This window comes from Pholis gunnellus (genome assembly GCF_910591455.1).
Source record: "Pholis gunnellus genome assembly, chromosome: 23".
Classification (NCBI taxonomy): domain Eukaryota; kingdom Metazoa; phylum Chordata; class Actinopteri; order Perciformes; family Pholidae; genus Pholis; species Pholis gunnellus.
In genome coordinates, this window is record NC_136550.1 from 751796 (window position 1) to 777553 (window position 25758).

The window sequence follows — 25758 nt, forward strand, 5'->3', positions numbered from 1 at the left end:
ACACACACACACACACACACACACACACACACACACATACACACACAGTGTTATCATCTGATATTCTAATTAGTACGACATCAAAACAGAAAAGAGGTCCACCGGCTCCCAGCAGACACAGTCTGTCCAACAGCCCTACCTTCACCGTGTGTGTTTGTGTGTGTGTGTGTGTGTGTGTGTGTGTGTGCACACCTCACATCGACAGTATCAGAAACTTTTCAGGTCATTTTTGCTTCGGGGAGAAAAACTGTGAAGTCGTCATTCATTGCAGATTTCTGTCTCTTTGTTCTTCAGGATTTTCACTTTTCTTTCTTCAGTTTGAACGCTGTGGGACTCGAACCTGCAACGTTTTTTTTTGTCCACGACTGTGTACCTGCAGGTATAAATACTGTGTATTTCGTGTTGTAACTATCTGACGTTGTGTTTCATTCATTTAACCTTGGGGTGAGTGTGGCGGTCGGCCAGGTGCCCTACTGTCACCCTGATTCAATCTCACCCATGGGGGGGGGAACCTTCCTCCCAGAGGGGAGCTGTTTCCAGGGGACACGGAGGCTGATGGACACACCAAGGACAGAAAATCTAAAGTCTCCTGATAACTACTTTTGCTGCACTTGGAACGAAAAAAGGAGAAATCTGTAAAAAACGTGAACGCATTTAGTTTTATAGCACAAACATCTCGAAATTACAGTTTTTATTTCTATAATTTAAACTCCAATAAAACAGTTCAACAGAAGAAATAATAAAAGCAATCGATACGATAACAACAACAAATAAATAAACAAAACAATAATGGTATAAAAGCAGTACAAATATTATTTTCTATATAATAGATTTATATAATTTATTTTATAGAGATTTGTGTCCCCGTAATACAGGTGTTCAAACTATTTTGTGTCCCCACAATGTAGATGTCGCCAAAGATTTGTGTCCCCGTAATACAGGTGTTCAAACTATTTTGTGTCCCCACAATGTAGATGTCCCCAAAGATGTGTGTCCCCGTAATACAGGTGTTCAAACAGAACTGTGTCCTCACAATGCAGGTGTCCACCACCAAAGAGTTGTGTCTCCATGCAGCCTTCCTTAAACACAACAGTAAAACAACACAAACTGTTCGTACTCTACGTCCTCGTTGTGAATCGACTCGTGAATTAAGTTGCAAATAAACAAGCAACAATGAAACTCAGTCTGCTTTATGTTCTCATGTTTGCTGTGAAACGTTTCACACTCCATTAATGAAGCTGAAAAAGACAAAATCGCTTAATGAAGTAAAAAACGCTAGAAATCAGAATCCTGATGAGTTTACATTGATGGAAATTAAGTAAATTCACGTCATACTTCTACTTCACTACATTACAGAGGTACATATTGTACTTTTATTAAATGTATTTGATTTTAGTTACTTTACAGATTCAAAATGTTAAAACTAAACATAATCCACTGATAAATTATGATGTGCAGAATATAGTCATTAAAATGAGCTGCACCTTTGAATTGATGAACACATTAATGCATCAACAACTATAATACTATAATTTAATATATATTATTGTACAAAATGAGGACATTTACTTTTGGGACTTGAAGTGTATTTTGATACCCTATTATCTATTATTATTAACATTATTGTTGTTGATATTATTATTATTGCTTTTATTATAATTGTTATTATTATTATAATTATTGCTATTATTTCTTTATTTTGTATTATGAGTACTTAAAATATATGTTGATGCTGATACTGATACTATTTCTACACTGTGGTATTAGTACTTTTACCCAAGTAATGGAGTACTTCCTCCACTGCTGATATTTCACCTTTACTTCACCTTCCTCTGCCGTTACCTCTGACCTCTGACCTTCCTCGTTGTTTGTAATGTGGCTGATGTGAGACCTGAAGTTGTTGTTAACATGGTAAACACACACACACACACACACACACACACACACACACACACACACACACACACACACACACACACACACACACACACACACACACACACACACACATACACACACACACACACACACACACACACACATACACACATACACATAAACACACACGGGGTACAAAATAAAGAGAGACGGAAAAGGATGGAAGACGCTGAACATCGATTCATCGTCCAATCACATCTGTTCAGCTCCGTCAGGGGGAGGAGTTAAAGGATGGAGAACCTTAAAAAGAGAAGAAAATCACTGAATATATGAGAGAGAGAGAGAGAGAGAGAGAGAGAGAGAGAGAGAGAGGGGAGTTTGGAAACAAGAGAAGCAAATGATTTTCTGAGCGAAGGAAGAAAAAAAGACAAAACATCTCAGAAAATACAAGTAAACGGATGAAGACGTGAAGAAATAAACACAAGAAACAAACAAAAGAAACAACAAACAAAGAGAAAAAAGAGACGAGAGAAAGAAAGAAAGAGAGAAAGAGAGAAAGAGAGAAAGAGAGAAAGAGAGAAAGAGAAACAAGTGAAGGAGAATTCACTGACGGTTTCTTCATTCGTGGTGAATTTAACAGAGAACTGAAAGGTCAGTATGGATTCATATCAATAATATAAATTATATTAATATTATAGTTAATATGGTTTTTTATTAGATATAGATGAGATAGATGAGATGCTCATTTTAATAATCAAAAATCAATATTTTATGTGTTATTTGTTACTAAATGTGCTGCTGTTTTATTTATTACGTCACTGTTTTTACCTCTAATTCTTTTATCTTGCTTTGATTGTCTTGTGAAGCACTTTATAACTTTTGGTTTGAAAAATGCTATAAATGTATTATTATCATCGATCTTTTTAAAAATAGATGTGATTGACATTAATCAAAGGAATTGATTTTCTTTAAACATTTAATTGGAAATGTGATTAAAAATTACAAAAAATAAAGATACAAAATTGTTCTTTAAGTATGAAATTATAAGAAATATAATATAATATACAAATGAATACAAGAATATAAAATGTATCAAATATATATTTAAAGAATGAATAATTATTGATTTAATTGAGAAGGTGAGTCAAATATTTTCCAAGTTGCTTTTGTTTCAAAGTATCACGTTATTATTTCTATTTCTATACAAATAAACATTTTAACTAATAAATAAAATGATATATAAATAAATACTATTGAATCTTCATAAGCTCTCAGTGATCAAAACTAATTAATAGATGTTTTTCTGTAATATAAATTAAATCCTCAATAATTGATGACGTAGTCGTAGTAGAAGTAGAAGAAGTAATATGAGTAGAAGTATTGATTAAATATTACTTTTGTCTTTTATCCAGAACTGATCTGACTGCAGCACCGAGACATGAGGATGACTCCAGACCCTGAGGAGGTACAGACCCTCTGTTTGTTTGTACGTATGAAACAAAAGTAGTAAAATAAACATTCATATGTGTGTATTACAACCATGTTTTATGTGCTTTCTGTAAAAGCTTTTGCCTCACGCGGACATAATACTAAATATAAGTGTTTCTCAGTCCGTCAGGTGCACAACATCCGGCTGCAACTGCGTGTGTTTCAAACCAGGAAGTGTCCAACTCAGGTCATGTGATCGCTGTGGACACGGCTGGGTCCCACACGGTACGACACACACACACACACACACACACACACACACACACACACACACACACACACACACACACACACACACACACACACACACATGTTGGTGTTATTACATGTGAGGACATTTCTCTCTACAACTCTACCACCTGAAATTAAACTGAAGATAACTGGTTGAAGAAGGCTTTGCCATCCCCTCAATAGGTTCATGTCCCCGTAATACAGGTCTTCAAACTATTTTGGGTCCCCACAATGCAGCCTTGCACAAACCAAATCTAACTTGGAAACTTGTTTTTTCTCTCTAGATTATTGTCTAAATGTTTCTTTAACAACACTACAACCCTTTAGCTTTTAGCATGAACAACATTCAAGCAGTCCTGTTTCTCTTCAGACTCTGAAGTGTTCGTGTCGTGAAGAAACTTCAGTTCAGTTTGACAACAACACAATGTTGGACTTCACCCACCTACTGACACACACACACACACACACACACACACACACACACACACACACACACACACACACACACACACACACACATACACAGATGTGTTCAGTCGCCACTGTGACATGAAGTCAGGTGTCGCTGTCATCACATCACCGAGAGCATCTGGAGAGAGCATCTGCACACACACACACACACGCACACACACACACACACACACACACACGTAATGTTTTTCAGATGGTAAACACACATCTGTTGTATTTTTTTCCTTTAATGTGATTTATATATATATATATATATAAAAAAAAACATTTTCTTGGACAGAGATAGTGGTTGTGCCATATTTCTGGTGATGCATCAACTCCTCTTCCTCCTCTTCCTCCTCTTCCTCCTCTTCAGCCTTGGCAAAGCTCCAGCTCCGGGCCCAGCCACCCTCCAGCTGCGGCCCAGTGGAGGTGGCCCTCCCCGGGCTGGTGTTCGACCTGAGCTCCCTGGTGCTCTACGGGGCTCAGGCCGTCCCCGTTCGCCTGAAGATTCTCCTGGATCGTCTCTACAGCATCCTGAGCCCAGAACAGGTACAACTGGTCCTCCGGTAGGTTTAGAGCAGCTAATGGGAGGAAAAATATCACGAATTAGTCTTATATTATATTTTCTACGTGGTTGTATCGTGATTCCGTTTGATGTGTAACAGATTACTTTTTGTCGTCTTCAGGTCGGCCACATCCTGCACACGCTGGGCTGGAGTTTGGGGGATTATGTAAGAGGCTACATGCTGCAGGTAAACACTTACGCAGTCTACTACACATTATCATCTCAATATCTAGAGGCTGATGATAAATAAACGTACATTTTTCCATCCAGCATCCCAGCGGGAAGGTGTTGGACCGCTGGTTGATGGCGACCCCCGAGGAAGAGCTGCTCGTCCTCAGACAGTTCCTTCGCTTTGGCGAGACGCGCCCCGTCGTCGAGCTGATGACGCTCCAGTGCCTGGCAGCTGTCAATCATCACCTCTCCGAGCTGGAGCCGAGCTCCGCCCCGAAGAGCTTCCGATCAAATGTCGGCGCAATGGTCGAGCGGATCGGGGGAACTCCCGGAGTGTTCAGGAACGCAAGAGGAGATTCACGTTTAGTCTACCGTTACAAGAAAAACAGTCTAACTGACCACAAAGACACTGTCCACCATTTTGAAAACGGTCCAGAGGGGCCGTCTTTGCTTCTGCCGTTCCACTTTCCAAGCTCCGCCTTGCACTGTTTGGCTCCTCCCACCAAGGTAATTTTTCCAAGTACTCCACCACTTCTTTCCAAACCTTCCGTGTTCCACAACTAGAAGAATTCACAGAGTTTACGTTTCTGTAAGGTTTTGTTTTCTCCTCTTTGTTTTTCTTATACCAGGAGCTCGCTCCTCCCAGTAAGCTAACGCAATGTCTACGGAAGCTCAGTGGGACCAAACTGCCCGAGAGACAGGAAGGAGGAGGAGGAGGAAGAGAGGAAGAGAGTGATCCTGTTTTGCTGAAGTCTAAAGTTGAACCGGGTTTAAAGCTCAAAGCAGATCCCGACAAGCCAAACACGACCCGTTCCGCGTGGCATCAGGAACCCCGGTTCCTCAACGACCAGGAGCTCGACCTTCACCGGGGCGTGGCCAAACAGGAGAACACCTCCTCATTCCCTCCTTCCTTAAGCTCTCCACCTTTTCCTACTTCTTCCTCACTCCCTCAGCCCATTCCCTCCTCTTCCTCCTCTCCCCCGAAGATTCCCCAGAAGTACCACGGCTCCTCTTCCTTCCCTTTCAAGTCCCTCCCATCCTTCTCCTCCTCCTTCCTCTGTCCTCTTCCCAACTCCTCCTTTCCTTCCTCTCTCCCTCCTCGTCTCCCACCCTCACCTTCCTCCCTCTGTCCTCTCCCCTCTTCCCTCTGCTCCCTCCCTTCTCTTTCGCCCGCAGGAGGTCGGAAGGGGAGGGTCTGCTGTGGCGTTTGTGGGAAAAGCTTCTACGACAAAGGTAGGAACATCGTGGTTTCTCCAAGTCCGCTTCACATCCAGCACTTAGGGTGAAGGCAAGTTCCTCAAGGTTCAGCTTTAGATCCCCTACTTATTTGGGGTCTTGAGGTTCCACAGGGGTCAATTTGAGGTCCTCTAACTTAATTTGTCTTGGGGTCCTAAATGGCTCAATTCCAGGTCCTTCACTGGTCTTCAGGTGAAAACAAAAGAATGTTTATTCTGGAGAAACCGGATCCTGACGGTGTTTAGAGGGAATCTCAGCTGTTGTTATCACGGTGCATGTTTGGGCTGGATTAGCTCTTCCTGGTAGTTCAGGAACAGAACACATCAATTCAACAAGACCTCCGTCTCCCTTCTTTGCTGCAGGAACACTGAAGATCCACTACAACGCCGTCCACTTGAAGATCAAACACCGCTGCACCGTGGCGGGCTGCACCATGGTCTTCAGCTCGCTGCGCAGCCGAAACCGACACAGCGCCAACCCGAACCCGCGGTTGCACACCGGCGCCGGCAGGGACGCGCACGCCCACAGAACCCTGCACGCCGATACCCAAATACACAGAGACGTGCACGACGCTCACGCACGTACTTGCAGGGAGAAAGATATCGGTGACACGGTTTGGCAACAGGACGAGGACGCACACACAAACGGGTATACGAACCCCAGACATGCCGACTCCCCTTCTCCTCACCCTCTACACCGGACTCTGAACCAAGACACCGACCAGAACTGCACCTCGAGTGACGGCTCTGACCTGCACACCCAGACTCCTCCTCCTCCTCCTCCTCCTCCTCCTCCTCCTCCTCCTCCTCCTCCTCCTCCTCCTCCATCTCCATCCTCACTGGTCTCACCTCCGTCTCTCGTCCCCCTGGTCTTTCCCGAACGTCGTCAACACCTTCGCACCAACCGCTCTGCACCCGTTACCCTCCCCGGCCACGCCCCTGTCTCCGTCTTAACGGCGAGCCGCGACAGCCGACCCGCGTCACGTGACCACGACGTCGCGGAGGGGAAACGAGAAGAGGCTCGCGCCGCCAGCCCGCCGACCAATCGGCAGCAGCAGCGGCGGCGGTGGGAGTCGGGTGACCCCGTACCAAAGAAGAAGCCCAGGAAGTCGAGCACGCCGGTGAAGATAGCGAGAGAGAAGGTGGAGGAAGAGGAGAGACGAGGAAGAGGAGTGTTGAATGTTGATGAAGATGAGGTCAAGCCAGAGTCAGATTGGTTTGAATCAATGCATTACTGAATGCCGACCGCAATAACAGTCAAAAAGTCAGCTGATATAGTTGAATATACAGAATATATCGTGCAGCTCATGTTGTTTTGAAACATTGTTAATAAATAAGAATATTTAGTCTCATTCATGATTTCATGTGCTTTAGTAAACACGATGGCGCTGGTTTGTGTTCTTCCTCTGCAGTGATAAACGTGTTTAACAGCTCGCTGCTCTGTCTCCCCCTTGTGGTTATTGGCTGTTATTGCAACACTTACTGCATTAAGAAGAGACAAAACTTTATTAATCCTGAAGGAACATCTTGGGCCAAAGTTTGATCAAAGATTACGAATAAAAGTATAAAACACATATGAACAATAGAAAAACAGTTATTAGGTGTAAAATAAGTAATAGTAAGTAGAAATAAAATAGAAGTCAGGTGAATAAATAAAATACAAAAATCAACTGAAATATAAAGAATCAATGACAGCAGCAAAGACTGAATAAAAGAAGTAAATCTAACATCAGAGCCTCGTGGAAACTAAAATAAAACATAATATCGAGCATGATATTACAATAACTGTACACATAGTACAATAAAGTACTTCTTCCCCCCCCTGGCCACAGATACTACTGTCAGTATCGTTTCCAGACATTTTAGGGTTTTAATAACTTAAGAAAGACGCAGACACACAAATTATGCTTTTATGGCTAATTTCAGATATTTTTTTAAATATTTGTTTTCCAAACCAACACTTTTCTAAACTAGTTTTCCTTAGTTTTGACTTTAATTCCTTATTGTTTAGTAATTTTATCCACATTTCATTATTTATCTCCATCAAAGAAGGGGAAGAGGGAACTCGTGGCTCAGGTCTCGGTTTCTACTCCGACGACATTTATGCACGCACCAAAAAACCGGAAATGGCTTTAAACCAGTAAAAAATGATGGCAGGCCCCGAAGAAGTCCCTCCATCAAGCAGTCAGCCCGCGGGTTCACGGTTCTAGTTCCAGATATTAAAAAGGTTTCAGACTCGATGTCTAACGCGGAGACTCTGAGAGGGTTCGTCACGCGGAGACTCGCCGCGGCCTCGCGGGAGATCCTCACGGTCGTGGACAGAATCGTGTCCGGATACGAGGACGAGGCGTCGGGCTTCAGAGGCGAGATCGAGCGGCAGCAGAAGCAGCTGGAGGTCCTGCAGGAGCAGCTCGCGCTCAGCGCGGCAGGTCGGTCCGAAGAGCACCGAGATAGTTCCACAGTTAAGATAAGATATACATGTATCATATATGTGTATATATATATATATATATATATATATATATATATATATATATATATATATATATATATATATATATATATAGTATAGTGCAAACAAGTATTATAAATAAGTAAATAATCACTTCAATAAGCTTCAATAACTTACAATAAACAAGTTATCTTCTGCTCGTAACAACCCACACATCTCACCGTTTCTCACAAATATAAACGTTTGTCCAGACGTGAGGCGCAGCGGGAGCCTCGGGCCTGTTGAGGAAGAGGAGGATGATGTCGTGGAGGAAGATGAAGAGCAACCAGAGACCCTGGAGGACTCAGTGGAGGAAACTCCATCAAGGTTCCTTCATGCTCACTTTGTTTACGTCTTCTGTGTGTTTTTACATTCATTCATCCACATAGAGGAGCGATGACTCATGTGATATAACGTATGTGATATAACGTATATATATATATATTAATATCATATATAGATGTCAGCAGAAGAGGAAGCCTGGCAGACCTCAGACCAGTGAGACACAGAACCACGTGGACCTCAGGATCCGGATCCTGGAGGACTCTCGGACCGACGTTCTCTCCAACAACGGTACGACTGAACGGGTTTCTGGTGGGACGGTTTCCAGCTGAACGTGTCCTCGCGTCCTCGTGTCCTCGTGTCCTCATGTCCTCGTGTCCTCACGTCCTCGTGTCCTCGTGTCCTCGTGTCCTCATGTCCTCGTGTCCTCATGTCCTCGTGTCCTCATGTCCTCGTGTCTCTCTCCTCCGTCAGTTCTGAAGAAACGTCCGCTGCGGAGGCTGAGGTGTCCTCGGGGCCTGGAGGAGGCGGACTTCGTGGACCTGCTCAGGTCCAGCTTCCCTCAGCTGTCCGGAGACGACGGACGCTTCGACGTGTTGACGTCGGACGAGAGACGACGGCTGAAGCCTCTGAGGGTGAAGACGCTGACGGCGGAGGAGATCCAACGCAGCGTGGGCTCCACGGGAGGGAAGTCCACGATCTACATCCGCCTCAAGGTACCCAACCCCCCAACCCTCCAACCCTCAGGAGCACAACGCTGCTTCTGCTCCTGTCACATATACAGTATATACTGTGTGTATATATACACACAGTATATACTGTATATATAAAGTCCTGTGTCTCCATTATAACAGAACCATCGTGAGTAGAACTAGAACACGTCTTCAGTGCAGAACAACAGTTAGAATCACATCAATCATGAAGAAATAAAGAACTAATAACTTTTATGTTAATTCATTTTACAACATTTCTCTCTCGAGTGTTCCTGATGTTAGAAAACAAATGAAGACTTTGAGCCAATAAATATGAAACTATTCACATTTCTACTTCCAGCCTCCTCTCCCCTCCTCCCCTCCTCTCCTCTCCTCTCCTCTCCCCTCCTCCTCTCTCCTCCTCTCCTCTCCTCTCTCCTCTCCTCTCTCTCCTCTCCCCTCCTCCTCTCTCCTCCTCTCCTCTCCTCTCCTCTCCCCTCCTCCTCTCTCCTCCTCTCCTCTCCTCTCTCTCCTCCTCTGGCTGTGATGAACGGTGGAGTTTTGGCGATTTGTTGAAAGAAAACCTGCTTTTTTCAGATTCATCTTCTTGAGTTGGAATGTTTTAAAAGTTCGCTTCACTTTTATTCAAATTCTAGACGAAGAAGGAAGAAGAGACGAATCCTCCACAGAACGCCGCTGAAGAGTCTCTGCAGTCGAGCGATGACGTCAGACTGCAGACGAGGTAACGAAGCTCAAAGAATGACGACGCGGCGGGTTTTGAACCATCGGTGTTTATTTGAGACTTCATGTGAAGACAGAACTTTATTTTGAAAAGAATGTTTGTATGTAAAGAGCGTGTACTCGACACGTGTTGAGATTTAGGAACTGTTGCGTGACGACACGTTGAAATGTTGGTTTTGTGACTTTCGCTCGTTGAATCACGAGGAGCCGCTGTTGTTGAAGGTTTAGTCTAAACCGTGAGGTCCGAGCTCTTAAACACGACCCTCATTACTGCAGATATATTGTCTTTAAACTCCTCACTTCTTAATCTTTGCTCCTTGTTCCTTCGGCAGCCCTGTTCAGGAGGTCGAAGGTCGCGGAGAAGAAGCGTCCATCGGCTCCACATCACAACATCAAGACATGGAAACAGAGGAAGCTGATGGTGATGATGAAGGTGGGACATCAGAGCGAGCCGAGCGTACAGGACACTGCGGCGTTGAAAAGGAAGAAGAAAGAGAAGAAGACGATTGGAAACCAGACGAGAGCGACGGCGAGCCGAAAGAAAGCGACTCCGAGCTGCAGTCGGAGACGTGGAGGAAACAGAAGGCCGAGAGCGGAGACGTTCTGTCCTGCAGAGTCTGCGGAGCGCCGCACGGGTCGGAGGTGGCGTTCGTCAAACACGCCTGGAGTCACGCGGACGAGCCGGGACGTCTCTGCGGGGCGTGCGGAGAGCTCTCGAAGTCCGCCGCCGCGCTGAGGGATCACCTTCAGAGCCGCCACCCGACCGACGACTGTCACTCGTGCGGGGAGTCTTTCCTCGGTGGCCTCGGCGAGCGCGCGGAGAAACCGTACGAGTGCGACGTTTGCCGCGACGCGTCGAAGGCGTCCTCGGAGGATCACCCGAAACTCCGCCAGGCGGGCAAACCGAACAAACGTCGCGCTCGCCGCAAAGCGCTCGCGCTGAAGGAACAGTTTAACGCTCGCCGCAGGACTTGTGCCGACAAGAAGACGCACCTCTGCGGCGTTTGTGGCAAATCTCTCAGCGACTACAGGTCGCTGACCCGCCACAAGATGACCCACTCCGGGGAGAGACCCCACAGCTGTCAGATCTGCGGGCGGCGTTTCAAGCTGCCCGGCACGCTGAGGCAGCACGAGAAGATCCACGCGGACCGAGAGCGCTCGCACCTCTGCGACGTCTGCTGCAAGATGTTCCTGACGAGCAAGCAGCTGCAGATCCACCTGAGGACGCACAGCGACGAGAAGCCGTACCACTGTGGCGAGTGCGGCCGGGGGTTCACCACCAAGGGGCCCCTGACGATCCACATGCGGGTCCACACGGGGGAGACACCGTACCGCTGCCCCGACTGCGGCTGGTCCTTCAAACGCAAGATCAACCTGGACAACCACGTGACCATCCACTCGGGCCTCAAGCCGTTCGTCTGCGGGATCTGCGGTAAAGCGTGCGCCCGGAAGTCGTACCTGACGGTCCACATGAGGACCCACAACGGGGAGAGACCCTACAAGTGTTTGCTCTGTGACAAGGCCTTCACCCAGAGCCACTGTCTGAAGACGCACATGAAGAGCCACCCGGTCGGCGAAGCGGCGACGTGACACTGACAGCGGACCGAATTCATTTTTACCTTCTGTGATACTGTGAATTTTTGTGTTTGTTTCTTATTTATATGTGTACAGTTGCATGTAACGCTGTGAACATCTGTACAAGCTCAGGTTTGAGGTTGTCAGATGGTGAAATGAACTGTATTGTGTATGATTTAGAAGTAGTAAGTAGTACTTGAGTACTGCGGTCAGCTCGGTGAGGTTGTACTAAACCACAGCATGTTCACAACGACGGGAAATAAAAGCCTCGTGTTCATGTTGACGTTGTTCTGCGTCTTATTGAGTTTTGGTCGCTTTAGATGAAGAGTTATTACGACTCATCCAGCGAATTGCAGGAAAGTGAATCCGATTTAAAGACGATCCAGTTATAACTAAATAATGATGTACGGTTAGGATTTTAAAGCTTCTTTTTGATTATTTTGTGATAAATCTTTTTCTCATTTATGTTTATTATGCTTTTATGTAAACAGTCTTTCTTGAGCAGCAACACAGGAAGTGAATCAGAGTGAATGGTAATCCAGTCCTGATGATTTTAGAGATATTAGTACTCAATCAATACTCCTATCGGTTCTTTTTGATTATTTTGTGAGAAAAAAAGAAAATGAATGAAGAAAATAATCCACATTTCTTTATTCTTGTATATAAACAAATAGTTAAAACACATTCTGTAAACAATGATCTCAGTGATTATCTTCCACTGATGATCCGGTTCTTCTGATCAAACTATGACATCACTAACGTATGACATCGCTAACGTTGCCTGAGCGATGTTCTGCTTCTTGGTCACATGTTGGTCACAATATAGAATATCAGTTTCCTCGATACACAATAACTAAATCTCTAAATAACTAAATGTTTAACTCAGAGTTTCTCCTGCATCTGATGCAAATATATATGAATACAATTAATGATCTGTGATGATGGTGTCCTGTGGACTGGTGAGAGGAGGACTGGTGTTTATCTTTTTAATGCAAATCATATTTAATGATTTTGTACGGTACATTACAACAGGCCCATTTATTTTCCACATGATTGCGTCACTGGGAGGCGAGGTCCCGGGACAGCAGCACCACTTCAATATCATGACACACAGATAAGTTTAACAAAGCAAACTGTAATTAGAATAAGTATCAGATCCATTTCATCAAACAGAAAGATGAAAATGTATCAGTCGTGTATTGTTTGTTATTTGTCAAAGATTGTAGCAATATGCTGTTTATCAATAAACAACAATTCAATCCACTTTGTACGGCTGTTTATTTATTGAATCAAATGTAACAATGTTTATATGATCTGGAACAAATACAAGTTCTGAATTACAAATAGGTCAAAGATAAATAAATCTAATAAACAAACATTCATACTATTGGTTTCAAAAACTTGGCTTTTATTACCATCAAGTGCAGTAAAAATGGAATATTAAAAAAAGCAAAATATAGAATGTTAAATCAATCTGGACAACACAGTAACATCTCAGCAGCCACATACTTTAGACACTAGTAACAATGCTGAACACCCAATAAAACCAACTTTAACCTGCTAGTAACCACCTGGAAACATTCTACAAACTACTGTGCAACACACGTACAACAGTACCGAGCCCTGCTGAGAACAGATAATCAGGACTGACTAAGGAGAGTTAGGGCTGGTTCAGGTTTATAGGTAGGGCTGGTTCAGGTTTATAGGTAGGGCTGGTTCAGGTTTATAGGTAGGGCTGGTTCTTTTTTTTTAATCTAATCAAAACAATCTCACACAACCACAACCCGCTGTAATCTGACATGACAAACTGTCCATGGAGTCCAACATACTCGTAATCCTCTCAAATTGACTTTCTCCAAATGTAATCCAATGCTTGTCTTTAGCCACTTTTATAAGAGCAACATGATAGTTTTCCTGCCCTGTGTAGATACATCAGAGGCAACGCCAAACTGCTGGGCAGACAAAACCATAACATAGAAGCGGTTAGCACACAGCGCACCTCGGGGCTCAGCAGCGCCGGGGCATCAAGAGCAACAATAACAAGGATCCCGATGAACCAAAACCACAGCACACCTGTTATGGCCACGACCGTGTGGGAAGCCCTCTGCTTTGACTGGTCAACTCGCCCCTTGTTCCCGCCCACTTCCCCTGGCCCCGGACGAATCAGAACACGGAGAACAGAAAGGCTGCAGAAAGATACGATAAGTATATATAAGGGAAGGAGGAAGAGCAATGAGAGGTTAATTAAAGAAGGCATGAGCAGAGCTGCTACACAGTTCCATCCAAAGCACAGCAGCCAAACACATCCAATGCTGATGTTCCTGATCCTGACCCCCGGCCCCTTTCTCAGCCCCAGGTAGGTGACGGGGTGAACGACAGCCAGGTATCGCTCCACACAGGTGAGGACTTGGAAGAGACCCTCTCCAAAGTAAGTCACGGATTGAAGGTAGTACCCCATGTCCTTCATCTCTGGGAGACCGGTGAAGGAGCCGCAATAGAAGAAGGCAGACCCCAAGCACCAGATCAGCTCGGCGGCAGCCATGTGGTAGACGAAGACGTCGGAGTCGCTCTTCGTAGCGGACGAGCGTTGGCGGCCCAGATACAGGACGAGGATGGAGATCGGCAGCAGGAGGGCGACTCTGGTGACGCTGAAGGCGATGCCGATTGACAGAGAAATTATGGAATCAAAAAGGACTGAATCGAGGGAGGAGTTGGAGGCGGAAGAGGAGTTGACCGACATATCTACTGTATGTGGAGGCCTGAGGAGAAGAAAGAAAAATGACTGTTCTGTAAAACAACTTCTGAAAGGTTGCAATCAAACAAAACCAGTGATACAACGCCTCCTTTGGCAGCGGCATTAATTAGAGATCATCTGTTGGGCAACGACACAAACATCCTTTGATTGTTGGACCCTTGCGATGAATTTGGACAACCAAAGTGCTTACGGACCATTCTGAGGGAAACAAGAACGTCTCAATTAAATTTGGCAACAATTCATCCAACGGCTGTTGAGACATTTTACAAAAGAGCAAAGATGTCAATCTTAAGAAATACCACAAATCGGTAGGATTCGTCCTTTGGGGACCATGAATGTTTCTACGCGATTTCATTGCAATCCATCCAATAGAGTTGGCTGGACCAAAGTGGTAGACCGACATTAGACCGACATTAGACCGACATTGCTCTCCCAAGAGCCATTTCAGCAAGGCTAAAAATATTAACTGAAATTCATGAAAAGCTGAAAGATACGAATGTTGAGCATTTACTATTGTCAACATGGCGGCATCTGAGTTGGTGGTTAGCAGCAAACAATGCTAACCGTGCTAAAAATACAAACTACAGTGAACAGAGCTTTTCATTTTTTATTTTATAAAATAAAAATAATATAGTATATAATATAACGATAGTAATTTGCTGCTATACTAATGCTCTGAATGTCGTATACTACTCTTTGAAGTTATCAACGAACACCCACCTGCTCACCGGTGTTTGATTGAGATCGTCCTCCTCCTGCGTCTCCAAACTCACTGACTGGATCCTGGTGAAAATATATGATGTAATACTGGTGTCTGGCTGTGGGTTATTAATGATGTTCTTGTGTCAGAGTGACGGATGGAGGCAGCAGGCGTTTTGCATGTTTTACAACTAATTTACTCGACTCAAGCCTGTAAATCAAAGTATGCAAATGTTCCTCTCACGTGATTCTTCCAGGGAGCAGCAGCACTGCTGGTGAGCTGGTATGTTTTCTAAGCTCACTTGTTACGTCACCGGTCTACTCTCCACTCTTCTCACTCCCAAGAAAACACCAGTACACGCAATATAATCACAATTCACAGTTTATTTAAAGCTTCAGAGATGAGCCATGAACAAAACAACCAACAAAAATCCACCAATCAAAAAAGTGAAACAAAAGACAAGTCATGAACCTGAGCTCCTGAATCATAAAAGGCTTCTCAGTCTATGTTAGCATCTGTAACTAGTAGGGCCATCTTGGTTATTAGATGCCTAATTTCAATGTGGTCAAATTCTCAGAGAACGTTCAGCTCATAGTTTGGGTTTTATTTTTTTTGGGACTCATGAATCTATAGTAGAAACTGCATACAATCGAAAGTGGTAAAGAAATAATCACAATCAAATTTCCTTTTGGTTAGCATGTGAAGCAGCTCTGGTGCTGACATTCACAGATTCATCCGTCCATTAAACTGGATGCTTGACAGGATTCAAATGACCCGTGAGCTAAAACTGCTGCGTATTCAAATCAGACATGTGACCCAGAACACCTGTGTGTTCTCTCAGTCTTCTTGTGTCCTTTCAAGGCAGCTGTTGTCTCTATATTGTTGTTAAAAGACAAAGAAAATGTTAAAGAAATAGAGCCGTGGTTGCTTGAAGTGACGGCAGCCAACAGAACATGTAGGCGTCCTCAATCACCTTTAAAGACTCATCTGTGTTTATTATCTACAACCATTTACATCAGTTACTACGAGCAACCACGGACGCATTCGGCTGAGAGTCACCAGTTAACACGGTCACACGTTAAACTGAAACACCTGTTGCTCTGAAACGCTCGTGATTCTGTGAATTCTGTAGAACTTGAGTTGATTCTGACAGTCAAACATGAAACAACCAAACATTTTGATGCTGCTAATTCAGTGTTGTGTTAACAGCCTGGTAGTTTTCCTGCTCTGTGCAGGAACAGCAGAGGTAACACCAGACTGCTGGGGAACGAGCACCAGACTACAGTCAGAATTAAATAACTCAGGAACATTTGCATACTTTGATTTACAGACTTGAGTCGAGTAAATTAGTTGTAAAACATGCAAAACGCCTGCTGCCTCCATCCATCACTCTGACACAAGAACATCATTAATAACAGCCAGACACGAGTATTACATCATATATTTTGACCAGGATCCAGTCAGTGAGTTTGGAGACGCAGGAGGAGGACGATCTCAATCAAACACCGGTGAGCAGGTGGGTGTTCGTTGATAACTTCAAAGAGTAGTATACGACATTCAGAGCATTAGTATAGCAGCAAATTACTATTGTTATATTATATAATATATTATTTTTATTTTTATACTAAATAATAATAAATAGTAAGAATAAAAGAAGCTCTGTTCAATGTAGTTTGTATTGTTAGCACTGTTTCACACGTCACCATATTAAGTAGCAATAGTAAATGCTCAACATTGATATTTTTTAGCTTTTAATGAATTTTAGTTCATATTTTTAGCCTCGCTGAAATGGCTCTTGGGAGAGCACTAACAAATAGTAAGTGACATGTGATTGTGTACCTGCATCTATGCCTTTGCTGCCTTCAAAGGAAGGAACCAAATGGGAGTGCAGATATTAATCACACAATGTTGAACTTAGAGGTAGTAAACCACAGGATATGGAGATTAGGATCAGTTGTAAAATGTCTATTGCAGGAACTATTGTAAAATGCTGTAAGAAGCAAATAGAGATGTACCCCCCACCCCGTGTGCTGAGGGGCTTGATAAGCTAGAGAGGCGCTGCTCTCTTGGCCCGTCCGCGTACAAACTGCTGATGAAGCCTTCTCTGCAGAGAATAAATATTCCAAAGACAAACTTCTGATCTCAACGTTTCTTGTTTCAGTATTCAGTATTGTAAGACTCACTCGGTACTATTAAATAGTTTTCTTTTCACCACAACGGATTGCAATGAAATCGCGTAGAAACATTCATGGTCCCCAAAGGACGAATCCTACCGATTTGTGGTATTTCTTAAGATTGACATCTTTGCTCTTTAGTAAAATGTCTCAACAGCCGTTGGATGGATTGTTACCAAATTTAATTGAGACGTTCTTGTTTCCCTCAGAATGGTCCGTAAGCATTTGGTTGTCCAAATTCATCGCAAGGGTCCAACAATCAAAGGATGTTTGTGTCGTTGCCCAACAGATGATCTCTAATTAATGCCGCTGCCAAAGGAGGCGTTGTGTCACTGGTTTTGTTTGATTGCAACCTTTCAGAAGTTGTTTTACAGAACAGTCATTTTTCTTTCTTCTCCTCAGGCCTCCACATACAGTAGATATGTCGGTCAACTCCTCTTCCGCCTCCAACTCCTCCCTCGATTCAGTCCTTTTTGATTGCTACGAATCCATAATTTCTCTGTCAATCGGCATCGCCTTCAGCGTCACCAGAGTCGCCCTCCTGCTGCCGATCTCCATCCTCGTCCTGTATCTGGGCCGCCAACGCTCGTCCGCTACGAAGAGCGACTCCGACGTCTTCGTCTACCACATGGCTGCCGCCGAGCTGATCTGGTGCTTGGGGTCTGCCTTCTTCTATTGCGGCTCCTTCACCGGTCTCCCAGAGATGAAGGACATGGGGTACTACCTTCAATCCGTGACTTACTTTGGAGAGGGTCTCTTCCAAGTCCTCACCTGTGTGGAGCGATACCTGGCTGTCGTTCACCCCGTCACCTACCTGGGGCTGAGAAAGGGGCCGGGGATCAGGATCAGGAACATCAGCATTGGATGTGTTTGGCTGCTGTGCTTTGGATGGAACTGTGTAGCAGCTCTGCTCATGCCTTCTTTAATTAACCTCTCATTGCTCTTCTTCCTGCCCTTATATATACTTATCGTATCTTTCTGCAGCCTTTCTGTTCTCCGTGTTCTGATTCGTCCGGGGCCAGGGGAAGTGGGCGGGAACAAGGGGCGAGTCGACCAGTCAAAGCAGAGGGCTTCCCACACGGTCGTGGCCATAACAGGCGTGCTGTGGTTTTGGTTCGTCGGGATCCTTGTCAGCAAATCTCTCAGGGCCTCTGCGCTGCTGAACCCCGAGGTGCGCTGTGTGCTATCCGCTTCTATGTTATGGTTTTATCTGCCCAGCAGTTTGGCGTTGCCTCTGATGTATCTACACAGGGCAGGAAAACTATCATGTTGCTCTTATAAAAGTGGCTAAAGACAAGCATTGGATTACATTTGAAGAAAGTCAATTTGAGAGGATTACGAGTATGTTGGACTCCATGGACAGTTTGTCATGTCAGATTACAGCGGGTTGTGGTTGTGTGAGATTGTTTTGATTAGATTAAAAAAAAAGAACCAGCCCTATCTATAAACCTGAACCAGCCCTACCTATAAACCTGAACCAGCCCTAACTATAAACCTGAACCAGCCCTACCTATAAACCTGAACCAGCCCTACCTATAAACCTGAACCAGCCCTATCTATAAACCTAAACCAGCCCTATCTATAAACCTGAACCAGCCCTACCTATAAACCTGAACCAGCCCTACCTATAAACCTGAACCAGCCCTACCTATAAACCTAAACCAGTCCTAACTATAAACCTGAACCAGTCCTACCTATAAACCTGAACCAGCCCTAACTATAAACCTGAACCAGCCCTACCTATAAACCTGAACCAGCCCTAACTATAAACCTAAACCAGTCCTAACTATAAACCTGAACCAGCCCTAACTATAAACCTGAACCAGCCCTACCTATAAACCTAAACCAGTCCTAACTATAAACCTGAACCAGCCCTAACTATAAACCTGAACCAGCCCTAACTATAAACCTGAACCAGTCCTAACTATAAACCTGAACCAGTCCTAACTATAAACCTGAACCAGCCCTAACTATAAACCTGAACCAGCCCTAACTATAAACCTAAACCAGCCCTAACTATAAACCTGAACCAGCCCTAACTATAAACCTGAACCAGCCCTACCTATAAACCTAAACCAGTCCTAACTATAAACCTGAACCAGCCCTAACTATAAACCTGAACCAGCCCTAACTATAAACCTGAACCAGTCCTAACTATAAACCTAAACCAGTCCTAACTATAAACCTAAACCAGTCCTAACTATAAACCTAAACCAGCCCTAACTCTCCTTAGTCAGTCCTGATTATCTGTTCTCAGCAGGGCTCGGTACTGTTGTACGTGTGTTGCACAGTAGTTTGTAGAATGTTTCCAGGTGGTTACTAGCAAGTTAAAGATGGTTTTATTGGGTGTTCAGCATTGTTACTAGTGTCTAAAGTATGTGGCTGCTGAGATGTTACTGTGTTGTCCAGATTGATTTAACATTCTATATTTTGCTTTTTTTAATATTCCATTTTTACTGCACTTGATGGTAATAAAAGCCAAGTTTTTGAAACCAATAGTATGAATGCTTGTTTATTAGATTTATTTATCTTTGACCTATTTGTAATTCAGAACTTGTATTTGTTCCAGATCATATAAACATTGTTACATTTGATTCAATAAATAAACAGCCGTACAAAGTGGATTGAATTGTTGTTTATTGATAAACAGCATATTGCTACAATCTTTGATAAATAAACAATACACGACTGATACATTTTCATCATCTTTCTGTTTGATGAATTGTGAATTTCAGATCTAATACTTATTCTAATTACTGTTTGTTTTTTGGAGTTAGAGAAGTTTTGAAGTTTTTTAACTTATTTGTATGAACTGGAGCTAATTAACATGATCGGGTAAATCAAGACATTATCAGTTCTCATGATGATCTAGGAAGAAAACAATGGCCCAGGTTTAAAATAACTCTCACTCACAGGTTTGGCTAGATATGAACAAATGCAAAACAGAAGTAATATGTTTCCAGAAGGCACGAAGGTATAGCTGCTAGTGGACATGCAAATAACGGAATAAATCATCTTTGATTTAGTGTGGGAGTTGCCCATGACTCCAGCTCTCTGGTCGAGTCCAATATGTTATTTCTCATCATTGTGCACAACACAACCTCACCAATATCAACACAATTCAATGCAGCGACACCAGAACAATGATTGTGACTTTGTTACAGCTAATAGTTATAATAGCTAAAGGCAGATAAAAAGGTAAAGGCAGTTTACTTGATTTTCAGGTTTACAGCAGGGATTAGGCACGTCAAAGGAGTTTCAAGGGTTCACATCAGATTCAGTTCAGTCGACATTGTCCCAAATAGGGCACAAAAAAAAAGACTCAGCGGTTAGTAAATAGAATAAAACCCATAAATTCCAAAAGAAACATGCAATAGCAGTAAAAACGGTGAGTGAAATAATAAAAAAAAGGAAAAAACAATGAATACATTTCGATAAATATTACAAGAAACAAAATAAAACAGTGCATCCAGATTTAATCTACTACCTGCTTTGTTGGACTCATCTGACGTCTTCTGATCCACTGAGTTTTTCATGTTATTATGAATTACACCAATAAAAAAGATGATTTATGTAGCACATAGTGCTTCATATGGGAAAAACTAAACTAAAACAATTCAGCCTCACAATTAAATGAAGTCACAGCACAGAGAATGAAATACCGGAAACAGAATTAAATACTATACAAGAAGCAAAATAAACAAATGAAACACACACACTAGAACTGGAAAAATAAAACTCAGGGTTGACATTTCTTTTTTACATTTAGCTGGAGAAGGCTTTGGGACATCCATAGCTTGGTTTTTGAGATACAATATAGTAGGCAACACTGTTTTCTAACACAACATAGATAAGAGTGTCATCTGCATAACAGTGGTATAAAACATTTAGATAGTGGGACAAAGTGGGAGCATGTATGTAGATAACAGCAAGGGGCCAAGGACAGAGCCTTGGGGAACACCAAAGGATATGAGGCATCACCAACGACTAAAGGAAAAGTTCTGTTTCAGAAGTACGATTTAAAGATCTTGTCACACCGGAATTTAATAAGACGACAGCACTTTGCTGCAAAATCAGTCGGCAAGTGGCTGTTATTATGTCTGATTCACCCGTGGACATGGACCGGCATATTGTGAAAGCGCTTTGTTAAGGGCCACTCTCACCAAATGGCGGATGAATCACGCAACAGTTTCATGTCATTTTGATTTGTATGCCATTATGTGTTTACCTTGGAGTACTGACTGTCTTACGGCCCAGCCATGATATTTTTTTACAAAACCTTTAACAAACCGACATGCCCCATGTTATATAAATGACAAACCAAAAGCTTCAATTGAACTTTAACCTCTTAAACCCTAGGCCTATTTTGAGACCTCTGCTCGAAAATGTCATACTCAAACTCAAGAGAGTGTAAATCTCTAACTACAAGGTCTATTTGAATAATTTAAATGGAAAAATAACACAAATAAATGTGAGCTTTGTTAATATGTGTACATATCATTGTATATGTTACTGGTAAATGCTGAAACGAATGTTACACACAGCTCAAATTGAAAATTTTCATTTTAAATGATGCACACGCAGGCCTAAACTCTCCCAAATCATATCACAACATGTCAGCAACATGTCTCCTGGAGAGAAAACTTCCTGCTTCCCTTTGCCTTTCTATTCATGACTTCTTACCCTGATTCAGTGTTGTACCTACAACATGCCAGTTTTCTTGACTTGTGTAAAAACAGCAGAGGCAGAACCAGACTGCTGGGCAAACCCAGAAGGATCCCAGAAGCCACCAACGCACACAAATCTTCAATACTAACCGACGGCCAATACAACATGCCAAAACCGACCAGGAGCCCGACGAACCTCAGCAACAGAGCTCCCATTATGAACAGGATGATGCGGAAAGCTCTCCGCTTTGTTTGGTCGACCCGCATCTTGTCACCGCCCACCTCACCCGGACCTGGATGTTTCAAAACACGGAGAACAGAAAGGCAGCAGAAAGATATCACAATTACTGAGACGCCCAACATGCAGATTAATGGGGTGGTTGGAAAATCAGGTAAATACACTTTTGCTATCCCCATCCATCCGAAGCACATCAGCCAAGTGCACGAAGTGCTGATGTTTCTAATCCTGACCCCTCCTGTTTCTCGTAGGCGCATGTAGTTGACGGGGTGAACAACAGCCAGGTAGCGCTCCACACAGGTCAGGAGGTGAAAAAGACTCTGTCCCGGGAAAATAATGAATGATAAACACATCCCCGAAATTAACACCATCTCACTGTGGGTGACGATGCCCAAAGAATAAACCAGAAATCCAAAAGCACCAATGAGCTCCATAGTGACCGCGTGGTAGGTGAGGAAGTCGGTGTGGCTCGTTCTTTGCCCTGCAAGCCTCCATCCTTGGAAACCCATGTGGAGGATGAGGATGTAGAGAGGGAGGAGGAAGAGGATGTTGATGAAGGTGTGCGTGATCCAGATGACGGTACTGCCCATGGATTCCGCGCATGCGAGGTATAATGGAGGGACAGGGGTAACGTTTAGGGAGGATGAAGAGTTGACGGACATGACCTGTGGAAGAGAACGAGAAAGTAACGGAGTCTGAGAGACCAAATATTGAACAACAACATACAACTAAAGGTTACCAAGTATCTAACAGTCGCTGTGGTTCCATTCAATTGCCAAATGAATTTTAAGCAAACTTTTGAAATGTTGCAAAAAAAGACATTTGAATTGGGGGAAGTTCAATGAACTGGGTTAGAGCGAATAAACTTGACTACATCCTAGTTTGGTTAGAAGTACAACAGGCTGCACGAGGCTGTAGTCTGGCCGTAAACAGAGTGGAAGAAGAAGTAGAGGTTGTGAACTAGACACAAAACAAGTCTACCTGCTCATGTCTCCAATTATGAGAGAAAGATGGAGAGAAGTCTTTTGGAATTTGTTTTAACTGGCCAAGTTGTAATTGTTCTTTCATGTCAGCTAGTATTGGCAGGCAGCTACCTCCAGGTTTGAAGAGTGAAGCCAAAGCTTCACGTGTTAAAGCTGCATTCTCTCTAGTGTCCACCAGGGGGCGACTCCTCTGGTTGTATAGAAGTCTATGAGAAAATGACTCTACTTCTCTCTTGATTTATTACCTCAGTAAACATTGTAAACATGAGTTTATGGTCTCAATCTCTAGTTTCATGGTACAGCTTTTCTAAAGCAAAACTTCCAAATGTGCATCGAAATATGTAAATGAAAACACGGGCCTCATGCAAAAAAACACACTGTAAGATAATTTGCATTTGGCATTCACCGGTTTTCTCTGCGGCTCAAATGAAAAAATTACGAGTGACCTGTTCAACTTTAAAATTTGAATGCCTTAATTTGAATGCATTTGGATTTGTCTATGACACAGAAATCAACAAGCATTACATTAATAATACAAAAGAATGCAAATGTAATAGACAATTTACAAGCCACAGCTCAGGAGAGAAATCCACTCCTGTCTGGTTGAACGTCCTCAACTGTGTAACATCATCTGCTGTACGGACTATTTTCTGCTCTCTGTCTTCCCCTTGACCAGATCCCGTCTTTATCTAAACCTTTTATAACATCTAACTTTTTATTTCAGGCCCAGTACGGATCTGCACTGACGACACATGGTTGGCTCAGGTTACAGTGAAGTAATACCCGCCAAACATTTTACTATCACATTAAAATAACTTCACCTGAATTCTTTATATTGAATTTTAAACTTTCAGCCCCTGGAGACTCCTGCTACAGGATACGTTGTTGAACTATGACCATTTCAGTTGATATAACTGTGCACTGATACAATATGCTGCAGATCCCCACTGGTTCTGGATCAGTACTCAGTATACGCAAAAGTATCAGAATTTGTATTCATCAGTTGACACACAGTAAACATTAGTTGATTATCTTATCGAAAGTGGATTTTAGAATAAAAAAGGACAAATCATTCACTTGTGGACTATCGGATAATTATTTACACAACTATACGTACAAATGTATTTAAGGATTTTAAAGGAGACAAACCTTGTTTTCTGTTGAAGCTGTGTTCGTGTCCTGTTTCTCCCCAGACTGCTGTACCCTGCCGTCCTGTCACAATATGTATTGTTGAAGTAGGCGTGGCTAGAAAATGTGGAAAACAAACAGAACTGGGAGGTATTTGCATTTCGCAAAAACTACAATAACCACCTGATCTCAGAAATTGTCTTTCCATCCAACACGGACCAGATGTTTCATCAACTCCTGGTCAGATTGTGTGCAGACACCTTGTTCAAAATCTTGGTGATGCAAGCAGCTGCTTGGAGCCTTGGCCAGAAGGCGGTTGATGCTCGCTATGAGGAAAACCATAGAGTTGAGGGTTGATGTCATGTTTCAGAAGGAAGGTTTCAGGCCCCGGTTCCCATAGTAAGAACCTTCCCGGGGACTACGGATGAAGATGAGCTCCGTAGCTAAATTTGGCACGTTAGCTCCGTAGCTAACTCTGGCACATTAGCTCCGAAGCTAACTCTGGCACATTCACATTGAGGTGGAAACTGAAATGTTGATTTATGTGCACTGTCTCCAGTAAATAAATGAAACAAAACAACAATAACTTAGATTAGTTGTTGTTTATATGACAGTGGGCACTTCATGTGGTGTCAGTTATAACTGCCGAATAAAGCTGGGTGTCGTCTGCATAACATTCAAATGAACACCAAAGAGATGGCATGTTTCAGGTCCCGGTTCCCATAGAGGACTCCTCACTCATCAAACAGGAAATGTCAGGCCATTAAACCTGGAGCATCAGAGGTGAAAGCCCAAAGGTCCAGAGGGAGTTTAAAGAAGCAGCTTTCTGTCAACCTAAACCTCAGCCCAGACACCGGAGAGGGAGATTAAAGCAGCTCAGCTTGTTGGAGTAATATTATGACTTGAGTTTTTTAACACCTTGAATGCCCAAGAACGACCCAGTTAAACCCCTTCACAGCAGCAACACCTATGAGTCAGTGATGCCCTAATAATTCATCAAAACATACTATTCCTACGATAACTGTTACTGATCCTAATATTACGGCTGCTCCTAACAATAATATAACTGCTGCTGCCAACACCAGACAGGATGTTTCAAGCCAACTATTTTGACAATAACAACACTTTGTCTTTTGTTTTAATTTTTTTTATTAAGTTTGATATATATATATGTATATATATATGTATATATATAGATATATGTATGTATATATATATATATGCTTGGAAACCCCGGATGACCGGAAGACGAAAGACGTTCCGTGACGTGTTTCCAGTCGGACTGTTTTTGTGGCTGGACCAGTGCACCTT

At 43.1% G+C, this 25758-nt stretch overlaps 1 protein-coding gene across 1 annotated transcript; it reads left to right on the top strand.

The window, feature by feature from the left end:
* Positions 1–8168: 8168 nt before the first annotated feature.
* LOC306714785 (uncharacterized protein) lies at positions 8169–12287 on the top strand. The gene is made up of 6 exons (XM_079184917.1): positions 8169–8450; positions 8725–8839; positions 8973–9085; positions 9269–9510; positions 10143–10228; positions 10560–12287. The coding sequence occupies exons 1-6, from the start codon at positions 8261–8263 to the stop codon at positions 11815–11817; spliced, it is 2004 nt and encodes a 667-aa protein (XP_079041043.1). The 5' UTR covers positions 8169–8260; the 3' UTR covers positions 11818–12287.
* Positions 12288–25758: the final 13471 nt, after the last annotated feature.